The 24,045-nt window shown below is 44.6% G+C and overlaps 1 protein-coding gene across 2 annotated transcripts in view; it reads left to right on the top strand.

Annotated features, from left to right (window-relative positions):
* aftph (aftiphilin) overlaps positions 1-24,045 on the top strand; it is a 56,950-nt gene that overhangs the window by 31,494 nt on the left and 1,411 nt on the right. The window contains exons 4-8 of one of the 2 annotated variants that reach the window (XM_033026326.1): positions 212-338; positions 3,904-3,960; positions 8,381-8,512; positions 9,514-9,574; positions 23,825-23,948. In XM_033026326.1, the coding sequence (XP_032882217.1) occupies positions 212-338; positions 3,904-3,960; positions 8,381-8,512; positions 9,514-9,574; positions 23,825-23,948 (501 nt within the window). The remainder of the gene's footprint in view (positions 1-211; positions 339-3,903; positions 3,961-8,380; positions 8,513-9,513; positions 9,575-23,824; positions 23,949-24,045) is intronic. The other variant, XR_004412954.1, reaches the window with a different exon arrangement.

Consider the following 24,045-nt stretch of genomic DNA (forward strand, 5'->3'; position numbering starts at 1 on the left):
TAAGTGTGTATTGAAAGTGATTCATTGTATTGTTGAAACTGAGCTGATTGTTTCAGAATTGCACGTGACATCCCAAAATATTCCTGTAATATAGCCAAAAAAAACACTCTAAATTGGGTAAAATTGTAAATTGTATTTAAGCAAAGCAATAGTTAAAATGCTGAGTGATGTGTTATTGTGAAGAGCGCTCTGCTTGCTTCTGGTTGTCTAGGGAGTTATTGGCCGTGTGGACGGAGCTGCAAGATGTGGAAGATGCTCATGGCCTGAGGTACCAGTGGGGTGGATCCCATAGCAACAAAAAGCTGCTCATCTCCCTGGGAATTGATACCCGAAACATAGTAAGTGCTGATGTGTGTGGGAGGGGGCTGTGTGTCCGTTCACTGTGTTATGCATGGCCTGTGTTATGGATTGCGTGGAACCTATGCTGAAGGTACTGGCTCACTTATCTTCATTGATGACATAACTGCTGATGGTAGTAGCGTAATGAATTCTAAAGTGTATAGACACATCCTATCAGGGTCGCCGAAAGATTTTGAACATGTTGCAACACTTGAGGAAAAAAATGTTGCAACACTTGAGGAAACGCCGTGCGTCAATACATCATGATTTTTTTTGGTGACCTGATACGTCAGTCAATGATGTCGACAGTCGCCGAGTGCGACAGGCCCTTTGGCAGTATGTTTGGGATCATTGTCTTGCTGTAGAATGAACCGCCAGCCAATGAGTTTTGAGGCATTTGTTTGAACTTGAGCAGATAGGTGTCTATACACTTTAGAATTCATTACGCTACTACCATCAGCAGTTGTGTCATCAATGAAGATAAGTGAGCCAGTACCTTCAGCAGCCATACATGCCCAGGCCTTAACATCCCCACCACTGTGTTACACAGATGAGGTGGCATGCTTTGGATCTTGGGCAGTTCCTTCTCTCCTCCATACTTTGCTCTTGCCATCACTCTGATATAAGTTAATCTTTGTCTCATTTGTCCACAAGTCCTTTTTCCAGAACTGCGTTTGCTCTTTTAAGTACTTCTTGGCAAACTGTAACCTGCCCATCCTATTTTTGCAGCTAACCAGTGATTTGCATCTTGCAGTGCAGCCTCTGTATTTCTGTTCAAAAAGACTTCTGCAGACAGTGGTCATTGACAAATCCACACCCGACTCCTGAAGAGGGTTTCTGATCTGTCGGACACGTGTTTGGGGATTTTTCTTTATTATAGAGAGAATTCTTCTGCCATCAGCTGTGGAGGTCTTACTTGGCCTGCCAGTCCCTTTGCGATTAGTAAGCTCACCAGTGGTCGCTTTCTTCCAGACAGTTGATTTTCTGAAGCATAAGGTTAAAATCTGACAATGTGCACTTTAACCACATGTGATTTTTTTCTATTACAAATCTCAAATTGTGGAGTAAAGAGGCAAATAAATTATTGATGGGTCTTTGTCCCAAACATTATGGAGGGCACTGTAGCTTATGTTAAGCAAAGACAAATGAGGTGTGTGTGTGTGGAGCTCCTGCTGTTCAAGCAGTTGCATTTCACCTGATCCTTTGTTCACTTTCTTCATTCACATGAGTCATTCTGCAGCAGCAATGTTCCATTACCAACAACGAGAGAACAATCATCTCGTTCTTTGCGAGTACTCTTATACCTGCCTGAACAAAGACCAGCACAGGGACAGGCTCTCGCCCACAATACCTGTGCCCAGCATGATGCCCAGACCAGCCCTTATCTACCTGCGCATCATCGATATCACTCCATTCCTAGCATACTGATTCCTGGGATGTCAAGGACTTTCACATGAAGAAAGACTGGATAGACTCGGCTTGTACTCGCTTGAATTTAGAAGATTGAGGGGGGATCTTATAGAAACTTACAAAATTCTTAAGGGGTTGGACAGGCTAGATGCAGGAAGATTGTTCCTGATGTTGGGTAAACAAGGGGTCACAGTTTAAGGATAAGGGGGAAGTCTTTTACGACCAAGATGAGAAAATCATTTTTCACACAGAGTGGTGAATCTCTGGAATTTTCTGCCACAGAAGGTAGTTGAGGCCAGTTCATTGGCTATAATTAAGAGGGAGTTAGATGTGGCTAAAGGGATCAGGGGGTATGGAGAGAAGGCAGGTACAGGATACTGAGTTGGATGATCAGCCATGGTCATATTGAATGGCGGTGCAGGCTCGAAGGGCCGAATGGCCTACTCCTGCACTCCTGCACCTATTTTCTATGTTTCTATATCCATGTGCCGATCCAAAAATCTCTTCAATGCCACTATCATAGAAACATAGGTGCAGGAGTAGGCCATTCGGCCCTTCGAGCCAGCACCACCATTCAATGTGATCATGGCTGATCATCTAAAAATCAGTACCCCGTTCCTGCTTTCTTCCCATATCCCTTGATTCCTTTAGTCCTATCGTATCTGCTTCAACGATCACCCTTAGCAATGCATTCTAGACACTCACCACACTGTTTTAACAAAAGAAACTTGTCCTGCAAATCTCCTTTAAACCCACTCACCTTAAAGTGATGCCCTCTCGTATGTGACTTTTCTTTAGTGGGGAAAAGATTCTGACTGTCTACCCTATCTGTGCCTCTCATAATTTTATATACTTCTATTGGGTGTTCCTGCTACCTCCGGCGTTCCAAAAAAAAAACCCCAAGTCTGTCAAAGTCTGAAGAAGGGTCTCGACCCGAAACGTCACCCATTCCTTCTCTCCAGAGATGCTGCCTGTCCTGCTGAGTTACTCCAGCTTTTTGTGTCTATCTTCAATTTAAACCAGCATCTGCAGTTCTTTCCTGTACGAGTGTGTCCAATCTCTCCTTGCAGCTAAAATCCCCTAATCCAGGCAACATTCTAGTAAATCTCTTGTATGCCTTTTCCAAAGCCACCACATACTTCTTGTAATGAGGCGACCAGAACTGCACACAATATTCCAAATATGCCTAACCAAATTACATTAGAACAGTTTTCTACTAATCAACTGAAATGCCCTTGAGGTTTGTAGGTAAGTTGGAAAAGGTTCACACAAGTTTCACCAGAATGTTACCTGGGTTTGTGGGCTAGGGTTACAGGGAGATAGGCTGGAACTTTTTTCTTTAGAGCATTGGAGGCTGAGGGGTGTGACCTTGTTGATGTGTACAAGATCATGAGGGTCATGAATAAAGTGAGCACTCAGTCTTATTCCCAGGGTAGAGGATTCCTAAACTAGAGGGCACAGGCTTGAAGTGAGAACGGAGAGATTTAAGAGGGACCTCGGGTATAACCTTTCCACTCGGAAGGTAGTCAGTACCTGGATCGAACTGCCAGAAGATCCTATAGAACTGGATATAATTACGGCTTTTAAAAGACACTAGACCGAGTGCAGACCCGCTGGGTCTGTTCCCCCAACGCGTGGTGGGGGGGGTGCTGCGGCTTCACATGCACACTAACCACCCCCCACACACACACGGGGGGGGGGGGGGTGAGAGGTGGTTATGGGGAGACGGGGGGGGGGGGGGGGCAAGAGAGTAGAGGGGAGAGAGTAGGTGGGATAGGAAGAGTTTGGAGGGATATGGACCAAACGCAGGCTCATAGCACTAACCCATTATGCCACCTTGTTCAGCATGGACCAGGTGGGCCAAGGAGTGGGTTTCTGTGCTGTATTGTCGATGACTCTCACTTCCATTTTCAGTATGTAGTAGAGGGAAATTACCACCCACCAAGCCCATGTGACAGGACTTTTTATTTAATGCAAATTGGTATTTTATACAACATGGCTTCTATTTCTGAAATACCTAGCTTCTGTGTTTTATAGCACTTGTTTAGAATTAGTAAATGACTTATTCATCGAAATCATCAGATTCATGATAATTAACGTGCTATTTTAGTGCAATTGTAAATTATGCCAATTTCTTTTTTTCTGTTTCAAAAGTTGTTTACTGGGCAGAGGAAGCAGCCAGTTATAGTTCCTGCTTATGCATCTGGTCTGGTAAGTTCAAATTTATAACATCGTTTTACTCGCATTTATTTCGTTTTTAGTTTTCGAGATACAGCGCAGAAACAGGCCCTTCAGCCCACCAAGTCCGTGCCGACCAGTGATCCCCGCAGATTAACACTATCCTACACACACACACACACTAGGGACAATTTACATTTCCACCAAACCAATTAACCTACAAACATGTAGGTCTTTGGAGTGTGGGAGGAAACCGGAGATCTCGGAGAAAACCCACGCAGGTCAAGTCAAGTTTATTCGTCACATACACATACGAGATGTGCAGTGAAATGAAAAGTGAAATGAAAAGGTCACGGGGAGAACGTACAAACTCCGCACAGACAGCACCCGTGGTCAGGATGGAACCCGGGTCTCTGGTGCTGTGAGGCAGCAACTCTACCGCCCGTGGTGTTTTGTAACTGAGTTTAACTTCTTGAACATCAAATACACAACTATAAGGTACACATAAATGCTGGAGAAATACAGCGGGTGCAGCAGCATCTATGGAGAGAGGGAAATAGGTGACGTTTCGGGCCGAAACCCTTGGGTTTCGGCCCGAAACGTTACCTATTTCCTTCGCTCCATAGATGCTGCTGCACCCGCTGAGTTTCTCCAGCATTTTTGTGTACCTTCGATTTTCCAGCATCTGCAGTTCCTTGAACAAATACACAACTATATTTTTTGCAAACATTGATGTGAATCGTATTTTATTGATGCTGGTGGGGCTGTAGGTACTTAGTTCAGTTTATTGTCACATGTACCGAGGTACAGTGAAAAGCTTCTGTTGCGTGCTATCCAGTCCGAGGAGAGACTACTATACATGATTACAATCAAACCGTCCACGGTCTGCAGATTCAGGGTAAAGGTAATAGCTTGAATAATGTTGAATGTAAAGTCCGATTAAAAATATTCCAAAGGTCTCCAATGAGGCAGGTAGTAGCTCCGGACCGTTCCCTAGTTGTAGATAGATGTAGGTACTTATCATTGTTACTAAACCAGCAGCTTCTTCAGATGTGCAAGTGGGCAGTGAAGTATGGAAATCCATATCTCGGTAGCATTGAAACCATGTTCCTGACACCTGTGCAGTTGTGATGGCAGTCTTTGTATATCTGCTTACGTAGCATTCATAACTAGGTATGAAGACTACAATGGCCATATTATTTGCATTGTGTATTTTAATTACACAATGTCCAAAGTCTGAAGCAGGAATTGGAAATCAGAAGTTTTTAAACGTGTTGTAGATTATTGCAGCTAAACAATTTCTGATCTTGAAAAACAAATTTTACAAGTGAAGCTGTCGAGGTTACATTTTCATGATGTGATTTTTCTGGTTGATCCTTGTTTGTGTCCCACCATTTTAATACTTCACAACAGTACAGAGAAGGTTCACCGGACTGATTCCTGGGATGTCAGGACTTTCATATGAAGAATGACTGGATAGACTCGGCTTGTACTCGCTAGAATTTAGAAGATTGAGGGGGGATCTTATAGAAACTTATGATAGAAGTGATGGCGGCACGGTGGCGCAGCAGTAGAGCTACTGTCTTACTGTCTGATCCGGGTTCCATCCTGACTACGTGTGCTGTCTGTACGGAGTTTGTACCTTCTCCCCGTGACCTGCGTGGGTTTTCTCCAAAATCTTCGGTTTCCTCCCACACTCCAAAGTTTTGCAGGTTTGTAGGCTAATTGGCTTGGTGTAAATGTTAATTGTCCCCAGTGTGTGTAGATTAGTGCAAGTGTGCAGGGATCGCTGGTTGATGTGTACTTGGTTGGCCGAAGGGCCCGTTTCTGTGCGGTACCTCTAAAACTAACAAAACTAATGTAGTGAATTTAATTGCTGCAGGCACCAATCTGGAAATATTCAACGTAACACTATTGTATTGTATTGTATTGTATTCAAATTTATTGTCATTGTCTCAATTAGAGACAACGAAATGAATTTCCCTTTACAGTCAGTATCATAAAAATAAATAAATAATAAATAATAAAACATATTAAAAATAAAATAGAATTTAAAAAAAAGCACAAACACAGAAGGTCCACGACACAACATAACACAGTGGCACCAAGGTGAGGAAGGCACCATAGTCCAGCCAGCCTCCCCTCCGATCTTCCCAGATGTTCATCCGTGGTCTGGGCCTTCCGAGCACCCGCAGTCGCCACCCCGGGCGGCCCGATGCTCAGGCCCTCTCGCCGGGCTGATGGAACGCCGACGCCGAACCCCGACGGTGAAAATCCTCCTCAGCGGCCCGGACCTCCCAATCAGCCGCCTCCCACCGGAGTCCACAGCTCCCGAGTCCGCAGGCCGAGCGGGGCAGAGTCGCAGGACCCCACGATGTTTGTCAGCGCCGCCTGCGTTGGGAGCTCCGCGAACCACAGCTCCAGGATGTCGGTGCCGCGGGCTCCAGACGGTGATCCCCGGTAAGGAATCGCCAGCCCTGCGATGTATCAGCACTGTCCCGCCGCTGCTGGAGCTCTGGTCGGTCCAGGCAGGAAAGGCCGCGCCAATCCAGTAGGTAGGCCGCTGGGGGGGGGCGAGGACACGACTCGAATAATAGTCGCGTCCTCTCCAGGAAGTGACTGAAGGACGGTATCCCCCTTACCGTACCCTCTTCCCCCACATTAAAACATTAAAAAAAACATAAAAAACACACTTCAACATAACAAAAAAACCGAAAAAGAAAGATACCGGGCTGAAGGTGGAGGCAGCTGACACCAGCGCCACCGGAAGTACAATACAAATGTACATTTGCTGCAAATTAAGAAAGCCATTTTTAAAAAGTGACAAAACGACAAGATTAATTACTTCATTTTATGTTTGTTGGTTCCAATAATACAGTGCCCTCCATAATGTTTGGGACAAAGACCCCTCATTTATTTATTTGCCTCTGTATCCACAATTTGAGATTTGTAATGGAGAAAATCACAATCAAAATGTATAAAAATGGCTTTTATTAAAATCTGACAATGTGCACTTTAACCACATGTGATTATTTTTCTATTACAAATGTCAAATTGTGGAGTACAGAGGCAAATAAATAAATGACTGGTCTATGTCCCAAACATTATGGAGGGCACTGTATACTTGATTCCAGCAACACATTGTTCTAATTAAAATGAGAATGCATTTGTGTGTCAGGTTAATTGTTTTTGGGGTCACTAATTGGGTGGCACAGGGCGCAGCGGTAGAGTTGCTGCCTTACAGCACTTGCACCGCCAGAGACCAGGGTTCGATACCGACTACGGGTGCTGTCTGTATGGAGTTTGTACTTTCTTCCTTGTGACCGCGTGGGTTTTCTCCGAGATCTCCGGTTTCCTCCTACACTCGAGACCTACAGGATTGTGGGTTAATTGGCTTGTTTTAAGTGTAAATTGTCCCTAGTCTGTGTAGGATAATGTTAGTGTGTGAGGATCGCTGGTCGGTGCGGACTCGAAGGGCCAATTTCCACGCTGTATCTCCTAATTTGAGGAAGGACATTCTTGCTATTGAGCGAGTGCAGAGTAGGTTCATAAGGATGGCGGGACTGTCATATGATGATAATAATAATAATATACTTGGTATGCAGCTTCCATCCGATGTCATAACTTAAACAACTAACAAATTTAGATTTAGATACCCCGAGAAACATGATTTATAAAAAGAACAGTAAAACAGTCAAAACAGATGAAAGAACGGAGCGACTGGGCTTGTATTCACTGGAATTTAGAAGGATGAGAGGGGATCTTGTAGAAACACATCAATTTATTAAGGGATTGGACACGCTAGCTGCAGGAAACATGTTCCCGATGTTGGGGGAGTCCAGAACCAGGGGCCACAGTTTAAGAATAAGGGGTAGCCCATTTAGAACGGAGATGAGGAAAAACATTTTCACCCAGAGAGTTGTGAATCTGTGGAATTCTCTGCCTCAGAAGGCAGTGGAGGCCAATTTTCTGGATGCTTTCAAGAGAGAGTTGGACCGAGCTCTTGGGGCTAGCGCAATCAAGGGGTATGGGGAGAAGGCAGGAACGGGGTACTGATTGTAGATGATCAGCCATGATCACATTGAATGGCGGTGCTTGCTCGAAGGGCTGAATGGCCTACTAATGCAACTATTGTCTATGTATCTATGTAACTAAACTAATTCAGATTGACCTGCTTGGTATTATCAGTTTTTGTGCTTGTGTAAGTTGCATTAGTCACCAATGAATTTTGCTTATTTAATAAACATGTCAAAGGTAAATTCAGTGACTATATTTTGCTGAAATGGGTTCTCATGTGGGGGTTGCACACAATGGAAATAGGTTTGAGTTCATGAGCAACTATATTCGTACTGCTACTGCCTTATCCCACAGGCATATGTTTTATCATATTTATCATATCATATGTGAACTGTTTTCGGCATATGCTTTAAGTCGAATTTATTGCTTATTTCAGGGTATGTTAGAACCCACCAAAGAACCAGTCAAGCCAATATCAGCTGCAGAGAAGATAGCTTCAATAGGTCAGACACCAACTGCAAGTGTTTCAGCGTCTGAGATGAGCACTTCTACATGTGATGAAACCCAGGTAATGAACGACTTCCATTTGCACTCTCAACAAGGGATCTCTCTTTCTCTTCTCCTGCTTGTGTATTGACCAATTGGTTGGGGAAGAGAGGAAAACATCATCATAGAATCATACACGTTTACACTATTGGTTTTGGCCAAAGGGCCAGCTAGCATTGTTCCACTTCCCAGTTGAATTCATTCACTGGGATCAGGGTGACTCTAGCAAGGTAAGCATTTGTCATCCATTCTTAGTCATCTTTGGGGTGGTGATGGTGATCTTCTAGCTTGAACTGCTGCACTGCTTTGGTGAAGGAGGTCCAATAATACTGTTGGATAAGGATTACCGGATTTACACACCTAGCAACAATGAAGGTGTTTCAAGTTAGGATGGTGTGTGACTTGACTGGGAACCTGCAGATAGTGGTGCATAGCTTGTAACTATTCTTTTGCTCAATGACTACCAAGCTTTGCTGTCTTTGTGGGCAAGTCCTTGGTTCATTTTACAGCTTCTTAAAGTAAGGAGGATGGATGCAGAGAAGGTACGTTGTGTGGCATCTGTGAGATGCATCAGTTAAGACTTCCATTTGATGGAAGCTTTTCATGACTCAGCAGTTTGAGATCAGATGGATTAGTGGGGAGTAAGGAGACTGTGATGGGTGTGTGGTTACTTCCAGCAAAGCTTGCTGCCTGATGAGGAACCGGGATCTGGATGTTAGCCCTTAACACGGGTCCTATTCCCCGATGGAAATCGGTTAACTCTCCTTGCATCTGACCTGTATTTGGGCTCATTGATTTATCTGGATTGAGTTGAGTTATCAGTGATCTTTCTTTCACTGCTTTCTTGAGCAGCTTTGGTTGAGTTTAAGGTAAACTTTCAGTCACAAGTAATGGTTTGATTGCTGCCGCGTTAAGAGATGCTCGACACAAGTGCTTTGGGTTGATTTTGCAGCTGAAGAGATTTTTCTCCCGGTATTGGACTCGAGAGTTGCAGTGTAATGTAATGTTTTCCTCTCTCCCTAGGATCACGTCCCGCCTGTCCAGTTTGACTGGAGTAGCAGTGGCCTTACTAATCCTCTTGATGGTACGTCCCTGCGTAGAGCCTCTAGCACCAGAGCTAGAGTTAAGAAAGCTACCACGTTCAGACAGACTTCTTTCTGCTGATTTGTTTTCCTTCTTTCCATATCTTTCACATTGTGGAAACCCAGGCTTTCTTTTAGCCTTGCTGATTAATGCTGGTCTTAATTACATAAGCAATCGACACAAAAGTATATAAGACTAGGTGAGCATTAGAAGGCTGTTGGTGCACTTTTGAGTCTATTGGCTGCTTTTGGCAATATGTTTTACCATTATATTAAAGTTACAAGATGACATGAATGTGCTCAATTGCAATATTTAAAACAGCTGGTTTAACAAATGATTCCATTTATGATTGAGGATTTGCATTTTGATGTAATTCTAGTTAATGTCCACTTGAAAATTTTATGTTTAAGAAGGAACTGCAGATGCTGGAAAATCAAAGGTAGACAAAAGTGCTGGAGAAACTCAGCAGGTGCAGCAGCATCTATGGAGCAAAGGAAATAGGCAACGTTTCGGGCTGAAACCCGGAAGGGTTTCGGCCCGAAACGTTGCCCATTTCCCATTGGGTTTCGGCCCGAAACGTTGCCCATTTCCCATTGGGTTTCAACCGGAAACGTTGCCTATTTCCTTCGCTCCATAGATGCTGCTGCACCCGCTTAGTTTCTCCAGCATTTTTGTCTACCTTTGAAAATTTTATGTGCTTTTTAACCAGTGTCTGCGCACCAAAGTCAGGATAATCTTGAGATGATTCATGTAGAAAAACCCACTGGAGCACGGACAAGTGTAGAAACATTATTATGCTTGTACGCGTTGAAAGTAAAAAGTAGAAAACACAGTATTACCCTCATGAAATTGGCACGTCACGATTTGTGTATCTACCCTATTTTCTGACCTATTTTCACAAAGATTAGTGTCCTGCAAATGATGGAATGAGGTCTCTAACTAGATTGCTGAAATATTGCTGTGTGAATGTCAACTGGTGCTCAACATATTGATACAGTCCTGTATGTAAAACCTCGTGTTTGGCTTGTTTAGATATGAAGTGGATGTGAAATTGGCAGTGCCTCTATCAATAGATCTTTACTCCCTTCAATACGGAGTGTCATGTTGTACGCAGCCAGGTGTGAGAACACACACATTTTCCAAGTCCACGTAAATAAAATCTTAAACGAGTGTATAATTAGCAGGGTTAAAATAGAATGATAATTTCCATCTTACTGAACCCAAGGGTTAACGTGTTCCAGGCCAAAGGCCTACCAGCAGATTCCTTGTCTAAACCTAGAAAGAAAGTCTGGATGCGCCTGCCATTGTGTTAAACCATGAACTACAGTCAAGTCTACCTGCTTATCTTACTATTGGGTCTTTCTGCTTGAAAATTATTCATCAGCCATTTTAAGTGTAAAGCTGAAAATGTTATTCCATACAATGGGATTTATTTTGGTGGTGGGGGTAGCGGTTTCATTGGAGCAATTGGTTCATCTTTATCAACAACATAAAGTCTGCTTTATTAGTCTTGGAGTGTAAGTAATTGTAAAGCAAGTTGCCTTATTAATTAGAAGTTGCTTTATTCATGTTAAAACTGTTGAATGGCTGTAACGGGCCTGTCCCACCAGCATGCAACTCCATGCGGCAAGCGCGACCTAAAGGGCCGGTCCCACCAGCATGCGCCTGCATGCAGCAAGCGCGACCTAACGTGGTCGCTTGAGCCGTACGTCCTCGCGGGGCCGGTCCCACTTCGATCGCCGGAGCCGTATGGAGTTGTGCGGAACTGGTCACGACATCGCGCGGGGCTCCGAAAAACTGACCGTGTTCAAAAATTCCGCGCGGCAACGTGCCTGCCGGCCCGCAGCCGCATTGAGGCCGTACGCCCCGCCTCGACGGACTTCGCTCGAACTTCACGTCACTCACTCAACGGAGTCGAGACGGCTGCGGGCTTTAGGTCGCGCTTGCCGCATGGAGTCGCATGCTCGTGGGACAGGCCCTGTAATAACCTGCATGTTGAAGTTTGTCTTGCCCCTGTTTTGCACATCATCCCCACACTGGCTTGCCCTATCTACATGGGTACCGAATCTCAAGCTAATGGAGGTTCCACTGTCCTGAGCCTTTGATATCTTTGGGCCAGTGGATGGCACGAGCTCTGGCAGTAGTGCAGCAATCCCAGGTCGGCAGAATGCTTTAACTGCAGCCTGCCGTGCTTGTAAGTGTGCCCACATGACTTTCCCCTACCACACAAACCGTATCAGTTGGCACTGAACCACCGCAAGTAATTTATCTCCCAGTTTAAGTGGAGCACCTTAAACTGCTCACTTTTAAATACTTTCCAAGTTTCATGAATCATTTTTTCCCAGAAGCTGCTTCACTCTTGTCTGTGGTTGTGTTTAATATATTCACGAGACAAAGGTCCAATCACTATGAACATTTGTCATGTAGGATCAATGAAATTGGACATGTTCAGCTTTACTCTCTAGTTGGTGGCAAGCAACTGAACCATCCTCTCTCCAACTAGACAGCAGTCCTGACCTCCCATCGACTATCTTTAATCAGACTTAACTGGACTTTTTCAGCAGGTTCTGCCATGACATCGATGTTGGCCAAGTCGGGGGTTATGGGGAGAAGGCAGGAGAATGGGGTTAGGAGAGAGATAGATCAGCCATGATTGAATGGCAGAGTATGGACTTGATCTGAGGAAAGACATTCTTGCCATAGAGAGAGTACAGAGAAGGTTCACCAGAATGATTCCTGGGATGTCAGGACTTTCATATGAAGAAAGACTGGATAGACTCGGATTGTACACGGTAGAATTTAGAAGATTGAGGGGGGATCTTATAGAAACGTACAAAATTCTTAAGGGGTTGGACAGGCTAGATGCCGGAAGATTGTTCCCGATGTTGGGGAAGTCCAGAACAAGGGGTCACAGTTTAAGGATAAGAGGGAAATCTTTTAGGACCGAGATGAGGAAAACCTTTTTCACACAGAGTGGTGAATCTCTGGAATTCTCTGCCGCAGAAGGTAGTTGAGGCCAGTTCATTGGCTATATTTAAGAGGGAGTTAGATGTGGCCCTTGTGGCTAAAGGGATCAGGGAGTATGGAGAGAAGGCAGGTACAGGATACTGAGTTGGATGATCAGCCATGATCATATTGAATGGCGGTGCAGGCTCGAAGGGCCGAATGGCCTACTCCTGCACCTATTTTCTATGTTTCTATGATGGGCTGAATGGCCTAATTCTATTCCTTATGACATCAATTACTCCATTTGAGTTGGGTATGTTGAAGACTTTGAATGCTTTCTCTTTGAAGTGTTACAGTACTTGTGATGCTCTTTAATATTGTAAGGCAGAAAATTCCAGGATATTGGCCAATAGTCTGAAGTACTGAGAAGTGTGTACATCAGGATAGAGTGTGGGTTGGAAATCCTCAGCGACGGTGCCAGTGATGTGCCTGCGTTAGTGTTGGACGTTGCTGAGGGTATGGCTGTTGAGCTAACCTAGAGCCACAGTGTATCCTCCATACAGCACTCTCTAGTTGGTGGCAGGCAACTGAACTGTCCTCTCACCAACTGGAGAGTAGCCCTGACCTCCCATCTACCTCATTGGAGGCACTCGGACTATTTTTACTAGGACTTTATCTTGCACTAAACGTTATTCCTTTTATCCTGTATCTGTACACTGTGGACGGCTCGATTGTAATCGTGTATCGTCGTCTTGCCGACTGGCTAGCATGCAACAAAAAAGCTCTTCACCGCACCTCGGTACGTGTGACAAATAACAAACTAAACTAAACGCTCGGCCCCACAGTGCGCCACTGATGTAAAAGATGAATACCTAGTTCAAGAGAAGGAGTGCGGATCAGTCAAGCCGCTTTGCACTGAATAGTGAAGTTGTTGAGTGTTAACCTTGGAGTTGATAGCTTGTCTGAGTCTCTCAGCAAAGGGATGTCTGTGGACCGTCGGGTCGTTCAAGATTGACTCGCTGTTTCTGTTGTTGTTATGGTGCCGGGCTGATAGACACAAGAGTATAGGGCCTGTCCCACGAGCATGCGGCAAGCGCGACCAAACCGGAAGCGGGGGCCGCGCGGAGGTCGAGTGATCCCGTACGAGTTGACGTGAAGTTCGAGCGAAGTCTGCGGGAAGTTCGCGCGTGACGTACGGAGTCAAGACGCTGCGCACGGCGTTGAGACGCTGCGCACGGCGTTGAGACGCTGCGCACGCCCGTCGAGGTGCTGCGCACGCCCGTCGAGGCGGTGCGTACGGCCTCAAGCGGCTGCGGGCCGGCAGGCCGTTGCCGCGCGGAATTTTTTAACACGGTCAGTTTTTCAAAGCCCCGCGCAATGTCGGGACCAGCTCCGCACAACTCCATACGGCTCCGGCAATCGAAGTGGGACCGGCCCCGCGAGGGTGTACAGCTCAAGCGACCACGTTAGGTCACGCTTGCCGCATGCTCGTAGGACAGGCCCTTAAAGCAGTCATCGATAGCTGTACATGGCATGGGTGATGGGAACATCCCAATGATCTCCTCCTCACCATAAAATACCACGATTGTTTCCAGTGCTGGGTGAAGGCTCTTGCCATGAGGCCTTCCACTTGTCTCTAACACCTGCGTTATGATATGGTGTGGCTACCCAGAGCAAGAGCAACAGAGGTGGGTTCCCTTCAAGTGTCACACACACACACAGACACACACACACACACACACACACACACACACACACACACACACACAGACAGACAGACAGACAGACAGACAGACAGACACACACAGACACACACACAGACACAGACACACACAGACACACACACACACACACACACCTGACTGGAAAATAAAACCAGTCCCTTGTCATTAGGCCTGATTCTTGGGTAGAACTTTGTCCAGAACGATGACTGTAGTTCAGAAGACACCTCGCATCACCATGAGGGCAATTAGGAATGGGTCATCAATGCTGACTATGCCCAGAGTGCCTAGACGCTAGATGAATATCACCGATAATGGACATCCTTCCATCCTGCACCAGCTCTCTACAAGAGTAACCCAGCTCATCCCACTGCCTGCAACTCACTAGCAGGTTCTTTCATTTCATCCTCCATTTCATCCTCTCCTCTGGCTCTAGAATTGAATCTGTCTCCACTGCCCCACGGCTATTGGACGTATGAACTAGTTGTTTTATTCAAATGGAGAATGTTAGCTCATTTGCTTCTTTTAAACGCTGCACTGAAAATTAATCATTATCCACTAAATGTTCACAGTTGATTAATCGATTTTATTACTCTTTGTCTAATGTGGCAAGCTTGCCTCCTCGTTAGTTATGTCATACTTGTGCAGAAAATATTGCACTCTTTCCAGAAAAATATTATTTTTCAGGCATAGGCTGGTTTGTGCCAACCTTCCTACACGATCTCCAATTCAGTATATGTGATCAGGCGGGGGCTTGTTTATCCTGACACATGTATTCAGGTGCATCATCTCTGAATCGACTCCATAAAGTTTTGTGCCGTTTACTGCCGCAAAGATGCCTCCAATTCTACCACTCCCACAATTTTAGTTACTCAAGTTCCTCATGGTCTAGAATTGAGAAGTTAGTTCCTCTCCTGTGAATCCCTGGAATAATTGGATTTAGGTTTATTATTGTAACATGTACCGATGTCCAGTGAACGGCTTTGATCTGCGTGTTATCCAAAGAGATCAGATAATATTACATAGAAATGCAATCAGTTCAAACTCCAGTCCCATAGGTGGAGCAAAGGGGAAGATACAGAGTGCAGAATATAGTTCTCAGCATTGTGGCGCATCAGTTCATAATAATAATAATAATAATAATATATTTTATTGTCATTGCACATAAGTGCAACGAGATTTAGGTATGCAGCTTCCATCCGACATCATAACTACTAAAATTTAGGTTTAGATACCCCGAGAACATGGTTTGTAAAAAGAACATTACAACAGTAAAATAGTCGAAATAGACTAAAGTGCAGATGTGTCTGTGCGACGTGACCATCCGAGGGAGACAGTTCATAGGGGAGGGGGGGGGGGGCACTCAGCAGGGCCGGTTCAGAGCAGCTATAGCTCTGGGAAAGAAGCTGTTCCTGAGTCTGGAGGTGTGGGCTTAGAAGGCCTTGTAACGTCTGCTGGAGGGAAATAATTCGAAGAGTCCATTACAAGGGTGTGAGGAGTCTTTGAATGCTGACGGCCTTCCTGAGGCACCGTGTGCGGTAGATGACCTCCAAGGCTGGTAGCGGTGTCCCAATGATCTTCTGCGCTCTGTGGACGACGCGCTGAAGAGCTCTCCTCTCCGCCTCCGTGCAGCTGAGATACCACACAGAGATGCCATACGTTAGTATGCTCTGTGGTGCAGCGGTAGAAGGTTGTCAGCAGCAGTTGGGGCAGACCAGTCCTTTTCAATGTTCTCAGAAAGGAACATGACGGTAACTAATTCATGACGCCGTGTAAATGAAATGTTTCAGAGCTGGCGGCTCAACCTGGCTCTTGCAGATGTTTTAAATGTCTTGGCTTTGTCGCAGCTCCAGTTGGTGACTAAAACATTCTGTAAACATCTGTATGCGTGTAAATATGGTATTGGTATTGGGCAACTATATCACTGGCATTTAGATGGATGAGAAGGGATCTTATGGAAACATATAACATTCTTAAGGTAGGTACACAAAATTGCTGGGGAAACTCAGCGGGTGCAGCAGCATCTATGGAGCGAAGGAAATAGGCGACGTTTCGGGCCGAAACCCTTCTTGAGTCTGAAGAAGGGTTTCGGCCCGAAACGTCGCCTATTTCCTTCGCTCCATAGCTGCTGCTGCACCCGCTGAGTTTCCCCAGCAATTTTGTGTACCTTCGATATTCCAGCATCTGCAGTTCCCTTTTGGACAACATTCTTAAGGTATTGGACAGGCTAGATGCAGGAAAAATGGTCCCCATGTTGGGGGAGTCCAGAACCAGGGGTCACAGTTTAAGAATAAGCGGTAGGCCATTTAGGACTGAGATGAGGAAAAACGTTTTCACCCAGAGAGTTGTGAATCTGTGGAATTCTCTGCCACAGAAGGCAGTGGAGGCCAATTCACTAAATGTATTCAAAAGAGAGTCAGATTTAACTCTTTGGGCTAAAGGAATCACGTGATATGGGGAGAAGGCAGGAACGGGGTACTGATTGTGGATGATCAGCCATGATCATATTGAATGGTGGTGCTGGCTCGACGGGGCCAAATGGCCTACTCCTGCACCTATTTTCTATGTTTCTATCGGTGTTTGTGCATTTTAAAATCTTTTTTTAAATAAAAACCTTGACAAATAAGCCATCACTGTTTGATAGTTTTGGGGGAAAAGCAGAACCATAATTTGATCACTGGAAAAATAGTTTTTGGGAATATAAAAAGTAAAGTTGAATTTTTCTTTTTTATTTAGCGGTTAGGTTGTAAGACATTGTTTAATTAAAACAGTTTATTTGTATTTGATAACGGTACTGTTGCTGTGCCCACACCATTTGTAAACATAACACTAGAATGTTGTGTGTGTTTGTTCTACTGGCAGCAATCTGGTGGATAGACTTTTCCCCAGCAGGGGAATGTCAAATACAGAAGCGCACAGTTCACAAGTTATAGGAGTAGTATTAGGCCATTCGGCCCATCAAGTCTACTCCGCCATTCAATCATGGCTGATCTCTGCCTCTTTTTATAATCCCATTTTCCTGCCTTCTCCCCATAACCCTTGATACCCATTCTAATCAAGAACTTGTCCATGCCTGCCGTAAAAATATCCACTGACTTGGCCTCCACAGCCCTCTGTGGCAATGAGTTCCACAGATGAACAGCTGTAAGGTGAATGGAGATTTGAGAAGCTTTTTTTTGATTGAGAGGGTGATGGGTGCCTGGGACGCACCCGATGAAGTGATTTAAGCAGATACGGTGGGAATACTGATGCATTTAGATGGGGCCAGGCAGGGATTGGAGGGGGGGTGAACCATGTGCTGGCCAGGTTAGATTGGCACCAGCAAGCTGAAGGGCCTGTTGCTGTGTTGTACCATGCTGTTCTCAGGACAATATTTTTCCCACAATATCCCCTCTGTGGCTAGTTGCCAGCAGCTTACATAGAAAAATAGGTGCAGGAGTAGGCCATTCGGCACTTCGAGCCTGCACCGCCATTCAATATGATCATGGCTGATCATCCAACTCAGTATCCTGTACCTGCCTTCTCTCCATACCCCCTGATCCCTTTAGCCACAAGGGCCACATCTAACTCCCTCTTAAATATAGCCAATGAACTGGCCTCAACTACTTTCTGTGGCAGAGAGTTCCAGAGATTCACCACTCTGTGTGAAAAATGTTTTTCTCATCTCGGTCCTAAAAGATTTCCCCTTATCCTTAAACTGTGACCCCTTGTTCCCAACATTGGGAACATTCTTCCTGCATCTAGCCTGTCCAACCCCTTAAGAATTTTGTAGGTTTCTATAAGATCCCCCCCTCAATCTTCTAAATTCTAGCGAGCACAAGCCGAGTCTATCCAGTCTTTCTTCATATGAAAGTCCTGACATCCCAGGAATCAGTCTGGTGAACCTTCTCTGTACTCCCTCTATGGCAAGAATGTCCTTCCTCAGATTAGGAGACCAAAACTGTACGCAATTAATTGATTTAGCTTAAACCTAAATCAATTAATTCAGTGGTGACCTGTAAGCATTAATGCTTTAAGATGATCTTTGCGGCAGGGAATCTGTTTCATTAGCACTTCCAGCACCATTTTTTTTATTTTTAAAAGCTTAATTGAAAAAGGTGTAACACTTGGAATCCTTAAAGCATATGTGAATCAGAAAGATTTAAACATTTCTAACTCCAAATGGCTTGTTAATTAGAAAGGACACAAAATGCTGGAATATCACTGACGAGGCAGCATCTGTGAAGAACATGGATAGGTGACATTTTGGGTGGGGAGACCATTCTTCAGCCTAATACTAGCTTTTCTTATCTATAGTGCCTCATGAATGATAAGCCTTCTTTGGTGTGGAACTTTTATACTCTGATAAAATAAAATTAGGGTACACAGAAATGCTGGAGAAACTCAGCGGGTGCAGCAGCATCTATGGAGCGAAGGAAATAGGCAACGTTTCGGCCCGAAACGTTGCCTATTTCCTTCGCTCCATAGATGCTGCTGCACCTGCTGAGTTTCTCCAGCATTTTTGTGTACCTTTGATTTTCCAGCATCTGCAGTTCCTTCTTAAACAAATAAAATGAAGGAATGTCCTAATGTTGGTAGCAATAGATTTTCTCCCTGGATTGTCATGGGTGCCTAAAACTAACATTCACACTTCAGTGTGAAGTGCTGCAAGAGGGTTCTTCGATGTTAAAACAGATTCTATTTGTGTTTTCTGTTTAAGATTCCCAACCTACAATGTTCTATCAACCCTCGATGTCTTAAACTTCATTAGCCAAGTCCATTTTGAAGCAGGATCCATGTACTGTTTATACTAGTTGTAAATCCATACCAATTGCAAGTCAGGGTTATTGTTACCCTCATGATGCTAATTCCTACGCTGAAAAACCGCCTTTGGCAACATTCTCGATCTGAATTAGCAATTACACACAAAGAAGCTGCAAGTTGTAACAGAGATTGCTGGAAAAGTCTAGTCAGTTACATCCCGGATGGGAAGAGTCATGAGGATTGCTGCCTGTGATGGTGGATGAAGCCTTGGTGCTTTCTTGAAGGCTTTCTCTGGTCTTTTTCTGGGGAAGAAATCTATTAGCGGTGGTAGAGAATAAAGTGTTGCAAGATTTTTTATTTACAGCATGAATTATTGCGCTCAATTGAAAGCCTGTCTAGGGTGTGTGATAAAGGCCGCTGTTAACTCTGCTTTTAAGGAGTTAGAAAATGTCCTTTGTTTTCAAACAAATGGGAGAATTCAAACTAGCCTCTGCAGAAGGGTCTCGACCCTTCCTGAGATTATTCCCGATGTTGGGGAAGTCCAGAACAAGGGGTCACAGTTTAAGGATAGGGGGAAAGTCTTTTAGGACCGAGATGAGAAAATCATTTTTTACACAGAGAGTGGTGAATCTGTGGAATTCTCTGCCACAGCAGGTAGTTGAGGCCAGTTCATTGGCTATATTTAAGAGGGAGTTAGATGTGGCCCTTGTGGCTAAAGGGATCAGGGGGTATGGAGAGAAGGCAGGTACAGGATACTGAGTTGGATGATCAGCCATGATCATAATGAGTGGCGGTGCAGGCTCGAAGGGCCGAATGGCCTACTCCTGCACCTATTTTCTATGTTTCTAATGACCCCAAACGTCACCTATCCATGTTCCCCACAGATGCTGCCTGACCCGCTGAGTTACTCCAGCACTCTGTGAAACGTCACCTATCCATGTTCTCCACAGATGCTGCCTGACCCGCTGAGTTACTCCAGCACTCTGTGAAACGTCACCTATCCATGTTCTCCACAGATGCTGCCTGACCCGCTGAGTTACTCCAGCACTCTGTGAAACGTCACCTATCCATGTTCTCCACAGATGCTGCCTGACCCGCTGAGTTACTCCAGCACTCTGTGAAACGTCACCTATCCATGTTCTCCACAGATGCTGCCTGACCCGCTGAGTTACTCCAGCGTTTTGTGTGTATCTTGGGTCCCATAATTGGGCGCAGTGTCGGTCACCACGAGTCATTGGTTTTTGTTTATTGTTTGGTTGAATGCTGGAGAGTCTGAACACAATTGTTAGCCACACTCAAGCTAAATTTCACAGCACTAACAACTTTGGGGAGCGTCATTCTTGAGGGAGTGCAGCGTAGGTTCACCAGGTTAATTCCTGGGATAGTGGGACTGACATATGATAAAAGAATGGGTCGACTGGGCTTGTATTCACTGGAATTTAGAAGGCTGAGAGGCGATCTTATAGAAACACACAATTCTAAAGGCATTGGACAGGCTAGATGCAGGAAAAATGTTCCCCATGTTGGGGGAGTCCAGAACCAGGGGTCACAGTTTAAGAATAAGGGGTCGGCCATTTAGGACTGAGATGAGGAAAAACTTTTTCACCCATAGAGTTGTAAATCTGTGGAATTCTCTGCCACAGAAGGCAGTGGAGACCAATTCACTGGATGTTTTCAAGAGAGAATTAGATTTAGCTCTTGGAGCTAACGGAATCAAGGGATATGGGGCGAAAGCAGGAACAGGGTACTGATTATGGATGATCAGCCATGATGATATTGAATGGTGGTGCTGGTTCGAAGGGCTGAATGGCCTCGTCCTGCACCTATTTTCTATGTTTCTAATATCACCATGTCTAATTGGCTTCCCTTTGGGATTTCTATATTTTTTTGCTAACACATCACTGATGATAACCCCCAAACAGGTGTATAAGAAGGAACTGCAGATGCTGGAAAATCGAAGGTAGACAAAAATGCTGGAGAAACTCAGCGGGTGAGGCAGCATCTATGGAGCGAAGGAATAGTCGACGTTTCAGGTCGAGACCCTTACGGGAGAAGGAATAGGCGACGTTTCGGGTCAAGACCCTTACGGGAGAAGGAATAGGCGACGTTTCGGGTCAAGACCCTTACAGGTCTCGACCCGAAACGTCACCTATTCCTCCTCTCCATAGATGCTGCCTCACCTGCTGAGTTTCTCCAGCATTTTTGTCTATCCCCAAAACACGTGGTTTGCCTGCCTTGATGTGAGGTTTGAAACTGCATACACTTGCTCTGAAACGAAATGATAAATTCTGGGCTGCTACCAGTTATTGTCAACTGACATGCGACATGTTTGGTTGTGGGTTGGAGGCGTAGATAGTTTTCCAAGAAAACCTTTTGACTTTTATTAGTAAAACTGGGGACAAAAACGATTCCTTATTTAGCGGCTTAACTGTTTGTTCAGTGTGTAAATATCACTTTAAAAAAAGGATTGTTCAAATACAACGTTGACCGTATCATTGTGAAGGATGGCATAAATAGACATGGTCCTGCATTTTTCATGTAACTCATCCCGTCGCCAGTAATTCCAGTCTGTGGAATTCTCTGCCTCAGAGGGTGGTGGAGGCATGTTCTCTGGATGCTTTCAAGAGAGAGCTAGATAGGGCTCTTAAAACTAGCGGAGTCTGGGGGGAAGGCAGGAACGGGGTACTGATTGGGGATGATCAGCCATGATCACATTGAATGGCGGTGCTGGCTCGAAGGGCCGAATGGCCTACTCCTTCACCTATTGTCTATCGTCGCAAGGTCCTGAGGGATTTCTACTCTTGCCCTCACTTTGGTGAGCCTACTCCATACCAGGGTCAAACCTGGAACCTAATATATACACATGAATAAAACATTAAGCAGTACTTGCATGCACTGAAGAATTGGAGTCTGCTGAGTTTGTGCATTTGTGAAAAAAATTACTTGTTCAAAGCATTCCTAGATTGGCACAAAATGCTGGAGTAACTCAGCGGGACAGGCAGCATCTCTGGAGAGAAGGATCGGGATCTTCGGACTGAGAGTTAGGAGAGAGGGGAACCTGGAGATATGGAAGGGTACAAAGAGAATGCGGGGTGTGAAAAGGACAGATTAAAGCAGATGGTGACCAAGGAAATGTGGAATGGTTCATTGTTGGCTGAGCGGAAGGTGACAACAAGGCACAACCATTCGGAGAACTGGGATGGGGGAGGGATGGAGAGAGAGGGAAAGCAAGGGTTACCTGAAGTTAGAGAAGTCAATGTTCATACCGCTGAGGTGTAAGTTGCCCAAGCAAAATCTGAGGCGCTGTTCCTCCAATTTGCGTTTGCATTGCATTCCTAGATTAGTCTTTTAAATAATGGTGTCTGTTCTCTGATTTCTTTCTGCATTGTGACCCGTTTCGAAAGCATTTCTGTCTTGCGAGTGAAGATGTTAAGATCCTAATTTCCACTTTATTGTCCAATTCACATATTTGTCCAGTCAATCTCATGTTTAGCTACTTGAATCTGGCACCCAAACAGTGTCGATGGTACAAACGCTTTTGTGACCATGATAGCAGGTCTTGGATATTCAAGAAAGTGATCATTTTGCCAAACTGTACTTGCATACATCCAGACAAAAATAATTCTACATTGTTCTGACAGGATTGAAATATCTGGACTCTTCAGCAGTTTTATGGATTTCAATAAATCTGTTTCTTATTTTGATAGGCGCAAAATTCACCCACACACAGTCTCCTTTGACCTAACATTTGTCAGTATCAGATTATTTTTCCATTCACTTATTGAATTCTGGCTTTTCAGCAGTCATCAGTTTGATTTTGGTTTTAGATTTGTATTGTTTCATCTTTTACCAGTTAGGTCGGATAAGATTTGGAGTATTTCATTTTAAAATTAGTGCGGGTGTCAGAAGTTATGGGGGGAGAAGGCAGGAGAATGGGGTTAGGAGGGAGAGATAGATCAGCCATGATTGAATGGAGGAGTAGACTTGATGGGCCGAATGGCCTAATTCTGCTCCTATCAACTTATGTCCTTATAATGTGTGATAATGTCTCTATCACGTTATCTAAATGGTATAATCCTATTTCCCCATCAACATTTTTGTTGGGCAAATGTATTTGTTAACCATTACATTCCTTGTCATTCATTATGTTCAGAGTTCAGCTGAGCCATTTGCTGAAGAGTTCTAACAAAATGTCCAGCTAAAAATGACCAACGTTGTTGCAACAGCGTTGAGGATAATTCATCAAACCGAAATATTCAATACTTGGTGACTTGCTCTTTCTGAATATGTCTGGATGTGGATATAGTAGGATGAAACGCTCTTGGTAGGGCATCACTCAGCACTAAGATGGCGGTGGGCGTGCTAGTCGAGATCCAGATGCCTTTGGAGTGCATCTTTGTATGTGTTAATGTTTTTGAGATCTCTGGTATGTGAAAGCTAAGTGTACCTGTTTCATTAAAATTGGGAGGAAGCAAAAATGCCTTTACCCTTAAGGGTAAATACTTAACCTCAACTTCTAGTTCACTTTATTCTCCCGTGTGCCAAAGTACATTGAAAAGCTTTCATTGCGTGCTGTCTAGCGGAAAGACTGGTTCTAGTCCCAGTGTTGTATGAAATATGTCCCTTTAGTAGAACATCTAATAGTGTACATAGTACAATGTCACTTGACAATGAAGGCTTGGTTGATGGAATCGGAAATGTGCAAATTGAAATTTGCCCTCCATTTTGTGCTTTTGTATAAATCAGATGTTTACAGAAATTAGATGTAGGATGTGGAATGTTGTTTGCAATCATGGGCTAAACAGTGAAACGGTCTGAATGTGGTACTTGTATCTGTCTAGGTGTTGATCCAGAATTGTACGAGTTGACCACATCCAAACTGGAGGGCACTAATACTGTCAACCGAATGACCGATGCATTTGCTCGCCTCATGTCCACCGCAGAGAAAACGAGCACGTCTAGCAGGTAAGAATGGCCCTTGGTCTTGATGAGTGGAAAGGTCTCAACACCGACTCTGTCAAGGACATAAGGGATAGGAGCAGAATTGGACCATTTGGCCCAT

Source organism: Amblyraja radiata, chromosome 8 (assembly GCF_010909765.2).
Source record: "Amblyraja radiata isolate CabotCenter1 chromosome 8, sAmbRad1.1.pri, whole genome shotgun sequence".
Taxonomy (NCBI): domain Eukaryota; kingdom Metazoa; phylum Chordata; class Chondrichthyes; order Rajiformes; family Rajidae; genus Amblyraja; species Amblyraja radiata.